The following is a 12,990-nucleotide window of genomic DNA, read 5'->3' on the forward strand; positions in this document are numbered from 1 at the left end:
TTCCAAAGCAACCAGAACAATTCTTTTAAAAACCTAAATCACATCACTGCATCCTTCTGAGTGAAAACTTCTAATTGCTCCTCACTTCACCCAGATTAGTAGTTGGAGTCCTAACAATTCTAGTAATTTCCTCCAGGAGACGTTAAGTTCTGGCTCCATTACTTTCTACCCTTATATCCTACTACTCTTTCAATCTATCTTTTCCTGTCAACCACCCTGGCCTCTTTCCTGATTCCTGAACCTGCCAAACATTCATACTTACATACTTAATATATTCAAACTTAGAATTTTATTTTCTGTCTACCATTGCTAGAGTATAGGTTTTGGTCTGCTTTGTTTCCTATCCTGGGCACTTGGTTCCATGGTTAAGACATGAAATGCATTCAATAAGTTGTCATTAAATAAACCTGATTGAGAGGCAGGTAACCAGGGTTCCAGTCTCAGTACTGCCCCTACCATGCTCTATGACTAGGATTTCTATGACATATGTCCTAAAAGCATACTTATTATTTTTTTTCACCAGGAAGTGTTACATTGTTTCAGATAACATTGGGCACCTCACTCTCACCCATTAAATACTGAATATGGGTTTTAAAATCTCAATTCTTCCTTATCCTCCTTTGTTGTTAATGTCAAAAGAATATTTGAGATTTTGCTAGCAACGTCTCACAGAAGAGATTAAAGAAATTGAGATATTTTATTTCTAAATGCCAGTTAAACAGATCTGTAAAGTCATAGTTAAATTGTGCCAGACAGTTCTAATGACGATATACAAATCTGTATCTTCCTTTTAGGAACAAAATGTTTGCTTTTTAACACCTTTAAGAATTATTACAATAAATCTACATTAGTACTTTTTCAGTTCTTAATTACAATAGAAGGAAACAAATTAGGTGACTGGTATTAGCACCCTATATACACAAGCATTGATCCACTGCTAGGTTCAAAATTAAAGCAGTCTCTGCTTAAAGAAGCTCACAGATTAGAAGGGATGTTGAAATAGTAATTGTTTTTAACACAAAGCAAAATTTAAAGACGATTCTTTAGTAGTATTTAGTTTCCCTTATTTCTTTTTAATTTCGGTTAATCCAAGTCAAATATATTTTACTTTTTGCAAATTTTACCATTAACAGAATTATTTATCTATCAGTTGGCATAGAGAATATATGAAATTACCTTCCCAAAGATTAGCAATGGTCATTTATAGGTGATGCTTACATTATTTTTTTAAATCGCCAAGGAGTACCAAAAAATGTACCACACAGTATTTAGCAATTAGTTTCTACCTCCAAGATGCTTTGGCAAGAAATGATGTGCGACACAAAGACGAAACTTGTAAATTTAAGTTTGGCCGAGGACTTAAGTTTCCGGTTCAGAATGTCTATGGCAAGAATGTAACTCCAGCTTCCGAAGACAACCCAGGAGGCAGCAGCCCTATCTAAGCTCCTCCGGCGCACGAGTTCTGCCTTCCTCTACAAACACTTGGGCCGAAAGGAGCAATCTGACTGGCTAAGAAATGTATGACGCAGCACGTCTAAAGCCACTGAAAATCGGCCTTCCCGAACTGGCTCAGTTCCCGCTTCCCCATTGGACTGCCTACGGCAAGAGGGTAGGGACAATTATTAAAGTTGACCTCTCGGTCGAGAACCCTGGGCGAAAATGGCGGCGGCCAGGTTTTGGAGGCTTGTTCCCCGCAGTCGGGGACTCTCATTGCATACTACAACCGAGGTCGCCGACACAGCCACGGAAACGACTGTTCCACAAGCTGCGGCGGCCCCTGTTGCACGCTACCCGCCGATTGTGGCCTCCTTGACTGCCAAGAGTAAGGCGGCGCGGCAGCGGCGGGTGGAGCAGTGGCAGGCGGAGGTGCACGCGGCCGAGTCAGTGGATGAGAAGCTGCAAATCCTCACCAAGATGCAGTTCATGAAGTACGTGGTTTACCCGCAGACCTTCTCCCTGAATGCCGACCGCTGGTACCAGGGCTTCACCAAGACGGTGTTTCTCTCGGGCCTGCCGCCGCCGCCGGTGGCGCCCGAGCCCGCGTTGGAGCTGGCGGCCCTGCGCGCGGCCGCGTGTGACTGTCTCTTGCAGGAGCACTTCTACCTCCGGCGCAAGCGGCGCGCACCCCTCTACCAGGACCGCGAGGCCCTCGCCTCTCCCTTCCTGGACCATCTGGTAGCTGCCCTCGTGGACCACCTCAGCCCACACAACCCGGTGCTAGCCACCGCCGCTCTAGGTGAGCCTCGGGGTCCGTTTCGCGACTTGTGGGAGGTGAGGGTTAAAGGGGTCTGCTCTAGCTCAGGTGGTTTCCATCTTCGAGTCTCTGCCTCTCCACTAAGTCATTTTGTACGGGTCCTTTCGCTTCTATTTGGAGGTATTAGTAGCAATCTCTACGTTAGGAATTCAGTCACTGGGTTTGAGTGCCTGCGCTGCCACAGCCCCGGACTACTTAGCCTGAGCTGCCCAGGTTTCAGTGAAGGTTCAGCCAAATGCAAGCGCAGGTTAAGAGAAAGGGCTCTTGTTAGGTGTGACAGACTTGGGATTGCCTTTGGCTTCTGCATCCTAAAAGCTTTGTGGCCATATAGTAAATTCATTAACCTTTTTTGGCTCCATTTGTCTCATTGTATAGGCGGGAATTACAGTGATAGTACTTGCGTTGTAGAACTGTGACGTCTAATTGACTAAATACTAAGGTATAAATTGACTACAATCCTAACATTTATTGAGTACTTACCGTGTGCTAGGCCCCTGCTTCTGCTGTGTATTTCTCAACGTTACAATAGGTTTACAGTATCCAGCATTGTATTATTTTTTCAAAAAAAAATATATATACCCTGAAGCCCAGAAACGCTAGATATGTACCTAATCTAAGACCCTATAACTGGTAGTTTGCGGGGAGGAAGGCATGATTCAAATCCAGCCATTCTGGGTTCTCAGTAAACAATGAGCATCTTCCATTTATCTGTGATTGCAGACATGGGAAATGATAAAGGGATGGAGAGTTTTAAAAATCAGCATTTCTCTACTTCATCCTTTTATACCTCTTATTTCCTGGATATGTTGATGAAATATTTAATGAATTGATTTTATTAAAACTGGATATGTGCTCAACTGAGCCTTGTTCTAACATGTTCCTTCCTTCCTTAAGTTGGGAAGAAAATGGTATCAAAGGAAGCTTCATAGACTGACTAGTTACTAGATTGAATTTTTAAATAGGTGGCCTATGAAAACTTAACCTAGTCAAGATTCAGGTTCCTTTTCTAGAAAGTGAAGACGATGACAACTAGAGTTACTGTGAAAATTAATGTTTATTCATGTTGAGAAACCTTGTTGGGTCAGTGTTCAGCATAAAACAGCACATATAGATAAAAATATTTAAGCATTGTGTTTAAATCATGATAATTTAAGTTAAATTATCACATAAACCATATTATTCATGAAAGGGTACTTTAATTTTTTAAATTAGATACACTCATTCTTAAGTTCTGTATTGCTATTTGTATTTTTTAATATTCTGATAATAACCAAATTTATCTAAATGATCAAATGAGGAAATTTTGAATATTTTTTGATAGATTGTAAATGAGGAAATTTTGAATATCTTTGGATAGATTGTAAACGCCCAGTTCACTTTTACTGGTTGCGTGGTGAAGAAATTATTTCTCATGGTCATCGGAAAGGTCGAGTTGATGCTTTGAGATACCAGATAAATGATAAACCACACAACCAAATTCGAATATCCAAGCAGCTTCCAGAGGTAAGGATTTATTGTGTATCTATCTATTGACATCTGATGTAGGGAATGTCTTAGGCAGATCAAGTCTGAGCTTGGTAGGATAGAAAGTTTTAGATGAATCCCTTGCCTTTCAAGTTTGTTTCAAAGGTATCACACCTGAAATTCTCTTTTAGGTTTTTAATCTGTTGTGGCATATTCTATAAAGGTCAAGTCATTTATTTTAAGCAGGGTTAAGATATCAGTTTTCAGAACAATATAGACCTTTTCTTTTTCTCTTAATATAAAAATGCTGGTACTTTAAAATAGATTTCACTTGCTAGTCATAAGACAGTTTTTCAGTTAAAATTGTGATAGGTCATTTTATATATTTGCAGTTCTTTTGAAGAAAAACAAGTATATTTTAAGTATTGTCTTTCATGTGTCTATATCAAGAATTGGCAAACTTTTTCTGTAAACGTTCAATAAGTAAATATTCTAGGCTTTGCAAGCTCTAAGGCTTTAGTTGCAACTAGTCAGCTCTGCCATTATACCTTAAAAATAGCCATAACGCAGTATGTAAACAAGTATGTATAGTTGTATTCCAATAAAACTTTATTTGTAAAAACAGGTTGCTGGATCATTAGATGGTAGTATTTTCAAATCATTTTGTAAAAAAAACTCTCATTTTAAAGTTTTTAAATCTCGTTAAGATTTTTAATTTTTTACTACTGTAAAATATGTACTAATACTGCTGTGAATTCAGCTTGTGTTTTCTTCTTCTTTTAAGTTTGTGCCATTGGATTATTCTGTTCCTATAGAAATCCCTGTCATGAATTGTAAGCCAGACAAACTTCCATTATTTAAACGACAATATGAAAACACCATATTTATTGGTAAGTTTTTCTTTTGAGATATGGTGCCCATGTACTGTAAATGTGTTCATGTCCTGTGTAAATTTAATGTATTGATTTTAGTGAAAAATTGATTCTTGATGACCAAAAGGTTTGGGTAGCCCAGGAGCAATATAATTCATAATCTCAGGTTGTTGCAGTATGTATGACAATTGGAAAGAAAATATTCTTTCAGCTCACTTTTTAAAATTTTGCCTACTTCTACTGAATAACCAGTATTTAACTTTAAAAAGTAGCTATGATCCTGTAGGCTTTGTTGATTTATTATATAGAGGAAGTAACTTGTTTTTCTTCAGAAATAAAAGGTTATGACTGGACTTGAGGCAGTGATCAACTTTTTTACAGAAGCATCAGGTTTGTGCGACATACTGTGATAATTATCAGGAATACAGAAATTAATTAAGGCCTATTATCTATACTCATCAGTTCATTCTTTTGTTCCTGGCAGACTAAGGGAGATTGAAGAAAGCTTCGTGATAGTCCTCCAGATTTATTGTCCCCTTCTTAATCACTATGATCTTAGGAAATGAGCTGTGGGAAACTTTTGGTTGGGAAGATTTTTGCCATTAAAGTGAGAAAGGTCAGCATTTTTGAAATGATAAACACTTTTAAATGAATTATATATACATTTCTATGGTTTGTGTATGTTATAATGAGCTTGATGATAGCAGGTTAAGAGGTTATACTTTTACACTTTAAATTTCACATTATCAGTAAAATAAGTAAAACTATTTCCATTTATGTGTTTTGAGTACTGAGCATATGATGTGTAGAGAAGAAAGATGGGTTTGAAACAAATACTAAGGGCATTTATTTCATCTGAAATGTTTTTATTTTGCTCTTCAGGCTCGAAAACTGTAGATCCATACTGTTATGGTCACACCCAGTTTCATTTGTTACCTGACAAATTAAAAAGGGAAAGACTCTTGAAAAAAAACTGTGCTGATCAGATAGAAGTTGTATTTCGTGCTAACGCTATTGCAAGTCTTTTTGCTTGGACTGGAGCACAAGCGATGTATCAAGGTAAAAGTAATTTTATGGCATTATTGTTCTTGAAAGTTATCTGTGGCATTTTAAGAATTTAATATAGCTCAAATTATTTTCTTTGAATTAAAATGTTGGTTGAATCTTAATGTTTGAAAACCTTTGCATTGGCATGAAATGCAGTTTTAAAAACCATAATTAAATATTTTACATTTAAAATTAGCAACTAGCACATATGTAGCTAGTTTAATCTACTTTGACCACATTTGTGTGAACATATTTTTTATGATCATTTTTTCAAACATTTCAAAATCTCTCTAGCCAAATAAGTAATTTCTTTATAGATAACAGCTTCCTGAAGACATTTCTGAGCTAGCAAAGGAAGTGATTTGGTGGCTTAAAGTGTTAGATTAGATCACAGCATGTGATTTAGTAGATCATTTATGCAATAAATATAGATTGCTTTTTATGTGCCAGGCATGTTCTTGGTCCTGGAGATACAGGGTTGAGTGAGACAGACAAATCCTGCTCTTATGGAACTTATAGTGGGGAAAGTGAATAAACATATGACATTTTTGGCTGGGCTATACAGTGAAGTATTATTGTATGATAGTACTATGAAGAAGATATATAAGAGTAAAGGGTAGTAGAAGAAAAAAGAGTGAAGGGTAGAGTGATTTATGGGATGCAGGTAGAAATAGGTGGGGGGCAGAATATATTTAAACAGATTACTTCAGGAGAGGTGTCTAAAACAGTGACATTTGAACAAACGTGAGTGGTAAAGAGGTGTACAAATCCGGAGGGTGGGGGAAGATACTTTTAGGCAAAAGAAATAGCAAATTAAGATCTGTGACATGGAAACAGTCTTGAAGTGTGACAGGAACAACATAAAAGCCCATGACATAAGCAGAACAGATAGCAATAGGAAATAAAGTACAGGATACCAGAAACTATATCACGTAGAACTTTATAACCCATTCTTTTTTTTTTTTAATAAGTAGTATTTATTGAGCACAAGGCACTCTTCTAAGCTCTGGGGATAAAATAGTTGAACAAAACAAAAATCTCTTGCTTATATTCTAGTGAGCAGAAAAGACAATTAACTAAAAATTACCCAAAGAAAAATGCCCTTCAAGAGGTCTGTGTATTTAACGGGCAAGAGAATCTATGTGTTTACCTGCTTAGAGAAGATTAGATACTGGGGCACTTATGTCTTTGTGATTAGTAGCAGGTAAAATCATACTAATAAATATTTAACTTGGCATTTCTCAGACACTGTATAATTTATGGCTTGTTCTGTAAAATTCCAACTTGCAAGAGAGGGAAGGAAGAACTGTCAGACATTTTAAACACAAAATAAAAAAAAAGTCAGAGGATACTTTGGAAGATGTTAGAATGGCATGACTGTCTATTCTTGAGAGAAAAAAGATTTTTTTAGGGAGAATTAATTCCATATGTCATCAATATTATTCATTCACTATAGCTTTTAAGGGTGATATAATATATATATGGGGAAATAAAGTTACTGCTTTGCTGTGCCAGTTGTGTGTTGAAAGTATGAAAGTCAGTCAGTCTTAAACATGAAGCAGCAAGATTTGAATAATGAGATATTAAAACATCCTAGCATCTTATGGTTTAGACATGCCAGACTGACAGCAACTCTAAACCAGTTTTGCAGTATGTAAAGGAAGGCACTGAGGGCGGGGCCACACTGACAGCGGTCCCCTGTGGCTCAACAGGCAGAGTTCTTGCCTGCCATGCTGGAGACCTGGGTTCGTTTCCCAGTGCCTGCCCATGCAAAACAAACAAGAAAACAAAAAGGAAGACACCAACTTTGTCTAAGGATACTGTTGAAATCCTTAGAAAGACAAAATTTCTGTCTGTATTTTTTATGGATTTGGTGAAGTAAACATCCAAGATGATTACTTGGGTAGGAGGTGCTGTTGGTATGGGGGAATTTTAAGCATGTTTGAACTCAGTGAGTAAAGATTTATTTAGTACTAGATGTAGGAGGGATCTGCATAGACTATTAGATGATGTCAGTTAAGGTTGAAGGCGAAAATTGCTGAAAAGAATGGACCATAAGTTTGAGGACATTAGAATGGAGGAAATAATTCTTGAGGAATTTAGTGGGTAAATTATCCATCTTTTAGGAGGTGTTTGATATCCCCTAATGTGCTAGGTTTTTTTGTTTTTGTTTTTAATATATATTTGTTTAAATTTCAGTAAAATTTTCTTCTACAGGATTCTGGAGTGAAGCAGATGTTACCCGACCTTTTGTCGCCCAGGGTGTAATCACAGACGGAAAATACTTTTCCTTTTTCTGTTACCAGTTAAATACTTTGGCACTGACTGCGCAAGCTGATCAAAATAACCCTCGTAAAAATATATGTTGGGGGACGCAAAGTAAACCTCTTTATGAAACAATCGAAGATAATGATGTGAAAGGTTTTAATGATGATGTTTTACTTCAGATAGTTCACTTTCTACTGAATAGACCAAAAGAAGACAAATCACAACTGTTGGGGAACTAAGAAAAAACATTTGATTTGGAACTATGGGACTAATTGGAGGAACAATAAAAAGAATTGTAATTATGAGACTTGTAACTCTCAGTTATTAACTGCATTAATTTTGAGACCAATATTTCTTATGTTAACCTGTAATTAGGCTTTTTCTGCTAAAAATATGTCTCTGCAAGATTTAATTTTAGATAGAATTAGCTGATTTAAAAGTAATTTTACTTATACATGGCCAACTGATGAGACTAATTGAGCTCTCTTCATTACCTCAGTATTAATATTATGTTCAATTTAAAAAGTAATGCAAGGGCAGTCATTTAAATGCTTAAAAATAATGTGGATTTTTTTTCCTTTTTTTTTTCTGCTTAATAACATGGTATAAAGTGTCAGAGCGATATGCAAACCCCTTAAAACATGAACAATATTTTGTAAGTATGAGAAACTCAGGCCCATAGAATTAAGTGCCGCTTTCAAAGTCTCACAACTGACTAATAATAAAATTAATAACAAATTATATTCAACTTACATTCTTAGCACTTACTAGAAGTAATGTTAACATATTGCATTTAATGTCATTTGCTGTATCCCAAAGATTAGGAAAGTAACTTTATGTTTTAAAAACAATCATCAGTTGGTAAAATTGTTTATCTTATTGTGTATTAAGGTTCATTCAAGCCATTTTTAGCGAGGGGAAAAAAAGAATTACCTTTCTATGATAATGCTTATACTTATTGTATAACTTCTTGTTATATAAATGTATATAAAATATTTCATTATTTACCATAGTCGTGTGGCAAGTGATTGCTGTTTTTAGTTTTTCATTTATTTTTCTAAGGCAGAGAATATTATTATATTGATAGATTTCAGATTAGAAGTGTAGGGATTATTTACCACAAATGATTGCTAAACTGAAGGCATATCACTAGAAAGATGTAATTCAATTTAAGTGTTCCATCTTTAGCATACTACTTACAGTTTACTCAGAATGCCATAGAAATTTACTACACCATTTTTTATGTAAGCCGTATTCCAAGATGGGAATACTGTTCTCTACCCTTTGTGCTGCCTGAGCCAGCTTCTATTACAGTCTCTTTCATCCTTTATGGGAAACTGCAGATATATAGAAATCAACTATACCAAACTATAAATAAAAGTCTTAACTCTCACCTTCTAATTTATTGAATCTTGGCCAATTATAATTACATGCTCAATTTCTGCCTTCGTAAAAATAATCTCAAATTGCAAGGATTCAATAAACTAGTGCATGTGAAAATACTTAAAAATATATCTAAAATAACACTTAGGTTTAGTTCATTAAAGAGATTAGTTTATAATTTTCTTATGGTATCTTTGTCTGGCTTTGGTATTAGGGTGATGTTGGCTTCATAAAATGAGTTAGGTAGATTTCCTCCTCTTCAATGTTTTTGAAGAGTTTGAACAGAATTGGTACTAACTCTGTCTTGAATGCTTGGTAGAATTCACATGTGAAGCCACCTGGTCTTGGATTTTTCTTTTTTGGGAGCTTCTTGATAACTCATTCAATCTCTTTACTTGTGATTGGTTTGTTGACATTGTCCATTTCTTCCCAGTGTTGATTGTTCATTCCTTTCTAGAGAGTTGTCCACTTCATCTACGTTGTCTATTTATTAACATATAGTTGCTCATAGTATCCTCTCAGTATCCTCTATTTCTGTGGGGTCAGTAGTTATGTCTTCTCTTCTATTTCTAATTTTATTTATTTGGATCCTCTCTCTCTCTCTCTCTCTCTCTCTCTCTCTCTCTCTTGTTAACTAGCTAAGGGTCCATCAATTTTATTGATTTTCTCAAAAAGCCAACTTCTGGGCTTGTTGATTTTCTCAATTGTTTTCATATTCTCAATTTCATTTATTTCTGCTGTAATCTTCATGTTTGTTTCTTTTTGTTTGCTTTGGGATTTGCTGTTCTTTTTATAGTTCTTCCAGGTAAACAGTAAATTCCTCAGTTTTTGCTCTTTTTTTAATTTAGGCATTTAAGGCATTTTCCTCTTAGTACTTCCTTTGCTGCATTCCATAAATTTTGATATCTTATATTTTCATTTTCACTTGTCTCAGGATATTTACTGATTTCTCTTGTAATTTCTTCCTTGACTCCCTGGCTGTTTAAGAGTGTGTTATTTAGCCTCCAATTATATATTTTTTAGCTTTTTAAAAGAAGTTACTATTGCTACTATTACTTTATTTTTGTCTTGTAAAAGGACGGTTTAGTTAAGCTTATTAAACTCCCAGAGTTTTTCAGCTGGTTGTCATAAGGTATAAAGGTCCAGCCTGGTTTAGGCTCCTCTGAAACTGCTTATCAGCATAGCCATATACCTCCATGTGGGAAATCCATTGGACAGTTCTCTGTTTATTTTATTTACTATGTCTCAGGCATTTTTCACAGTTGAACATGCCTTCGTTGAACATTCCTTCATTGAACATGCCTGGTTTTTCTCCTTTCTTGCTGACCATTCCTTCGTATTTGCTTTGCTGTTAACTCTTCTTCTTTAACCTTTGTATTAGGATTCTCTTGAGAAACAGAATTGACAGGAGATACTGTAAATATGAGATTTATAAAAGTGTTATGGAACCATGGGGATGCAGGTGTTCAAATTCCATAGGGCAGACTGCGAGATTGTCAACTCCAATAAAGGGTCTCAGTGAACTCAAGGGAAAGGCTGGCTGGCTGAAGAAGTAGTGTAACTTCTCTCCTCTCCCTTAGAAGTCTTCAGCTGATAAGATTAAGTCCAACAGGTTGGATTCTCTCTTTGTGGAAGACATACCCATAGTTGATAGATGTTATCAGTCACAGATGCAGTCAACTGACTGATGATTAGTAAATCAGCCTTTTGGTTAAGCCAGTACTTGCCTTACCAGAAAACTGGGTACCATCACCTGGCCAAGTTGGCAAATGAATTTACCCATCACAGTCCACCCCTTGTCAACATTGCAGCTAATACCTCATCTTAAACTGTACCTAATAACAGATAAATGTTTCACGTAACAATACTCAGTTGTCCTGTATACAACCGTAAACATACTGAATCTCTCCAGAATAGGCTGTAAGTTCTCAGATAACATTCACTATTAAACTTGATATCCTTTCACTTAAATACTGTAACATGAACAATATAGCTATGTCATATGATAAGAAAAAATTGCTTTATGTACAAATGTAAACATTGTCATAACAAAACAAAGAGGAAATATTCATACCATCACAGTCCCTGTTTCTGTAGCTGGTCAGATGGTCGTAGTTCATATTTATCACTACCTTCTTCCACTACCCATTCCCTATTCCCTTTATCTCAGCAACCACTTCACCTTGCCAGGCTTTCCCTGGTGGGGTGACCCAAACCTTCATTCCTGAAGTTGCTGGACCCTTGATAGTCCTGCCTGGATTGTGTTGTGGCAGTTTTCCATTAAATTTAATTGCAGGGCATGGTAGTACTAAGAGACGCCCTAGGGGATCCTATGTATTCCAGGTAACTGTTCTCTACCTCCATCATATAGTTGCAGTCTTGTTTCCCCCTTGATAGCCAGGATCAGTCACTCCAGCCAATACATTCAGTCAGTAATCCCCTTCCATGCCTGTTGATTCAGAGGCATGAGAAGTCCAAAGTGGCTAGGTGACAGTCTTAACTTCCAGTTCAATGGAATCATTGTGTCTCCGGGAAGGAGCACTTCTCCTTTTGAAACTAAGACCTATATACCAGAAGAGCTTAAGATTTCAGGGACAGAAAGCAAATATTTTCTACTGGATCTCTAGGGGATAGTGAGTGGTGGCATTTCATGTCCACCCCTTGATTCCTGGACCCAGGAATCTTAGCTATGGGAGAAACAATACAATAAAGTGTAAATTTTGGTCAGTGTAAATGTCCTTCCCCAACGGTACCTGACCCTTCCCTCATTCAAGGGGCTTTGGGTCTATAAACTACCTAGTCTGGAAATTGATTCAAGGGGCCATGACTCTAGAGTTCTGTTCATTCTACCTTGAACTCTTCTGTTTATACAGCTCAAACAAGAATTTAGTAGATGTCCATCTATTTTACTTCTAAGTATCCCATGACCTACTAGACAACACCGTAAGTCTGCAAATCAGATTATTTTGGTTGCTGCTGTGAGTCTGCTGTTCATTATGGTGGCCATGCCCCCCTTGTCTGTGATGATTAATTGTTGCTTCATGGCTCCAATCATCTCCATTGTGTTTAAGGATTCCAGCTCAGGGACAGTTCTCACAGCAATATCTGAGCTACAGAGAAGGCAGCTATGGAGGAGCTCTTCAGGGATGATGAAGCTAATTTCACAAATTTACCCTTCAAAATCCTGGTTAAAAGTATGTCCTCTGGACATTCCTGGGATGTATGAGATGTCTTCCATGATCCACTCTAATGATAAATCCACTGTAACTTTCCAATCTCTTTAAGCCTTTGGAACTCCTCATCTACATTATAACAGGGCAGTTCTGGAATTTTGACCTCAGGTAATATTGGCCATTCATTGATCTGTTTTCAGCCCACCACTGAAGCAAACTGTTAATGCCCTTTCTAACCCATTGAGCTCAATATTGAATGCAGAACCTCTGCTTAGTGGGCCCATATCAGTAAATTCAGCCTGATCGATCTTTATATTCCTTCCCCCATTATCCCACAGCCTTAATATCCATTCCCACACATATTCCCCGATTCTGTCTTTGTAAGTTGGAAAACTCATGCAGTTCTTTTGGAGTATAGCATATCTCCTCATCGGTCACACTTTGTACCTCACCTTTCAGGGCCTGTTGGAACTTTAATAATAGGTCTTGAAGAAAAGAAGTGGTGGGGGTGGGTCATGAAAGGAATTAG

General features: G+C 36.8%; 1 protein-coding gene across 1 annotated transcript; it reads left to right on the forward strand.

The window, feature by feature from the left end:
- The first annotated feature begins 1,571 nt into the window (after positions 1 to 1,571).
- Positions 1,572 to 9,812, forward strand: MRPS30 (mitochondrial ribosomal protein S30). Its single transcript, XM_077117117.1, has 5 exons — positions 1,572 to 2,236; positions 3,612 to 3,757; positions 4,503 to 4,608; positions 5,473 to 5,649; positions 7,855 to 9,812. Exons 1-5 carry the CDS (start codon positions 1,660 to 1,662, stop codon positions 8,142 to 8,144), a joined length of 1,296 nt encoding a protein of 431 aa, XP_076973232.1. The 5' UTR covers positions 1,572 to 1,659; the 3' UTR covers positions 8,145 to 9,812.
- Positions 9,813 to 12,990: the final 3,178 nt, after the last annotated feature.

This window comes from Tamandua tetradactyla, chromosome 9 (genome assembly GCF_023851605.1).
Source record: "Tamandua tetradactyla isolate mTamTet1 chromosome 9, mTamTet1.pri, whole genome shotgun sequence".
Taxonomy (NCBI): domain Eukaryota; kingdom Metazoa; phylum Chordata; class Mammalia; order Pilosa; family Myrmecophagidae; genus Tamandua; species Tamandua tetradactyla.

Coding starts and splice junctions, on each gene's coding strand:
- MRPS30 (XM_077117117.1), top strand. CDS start 1,660: ATGGCGGCGGCCAGGTTTTGGAGGCTTGTTCCCCGCAGTCGGGGACTC. Junction 2,237..3,611: donor GCTAGCCACCGCCGCTCTAG/GTGAGCCTCGGG, acceptor ATCTTTGGATAG/ATTGTAAACGCCCAGTTCAC. Junction 3,758..4,502: donor TATCCAAGCAGCTTCCAGAG/GTAAGGATTTAT, acceptor TCTTCTTTTAAG/TTTGTGCCATTGGATTATTC.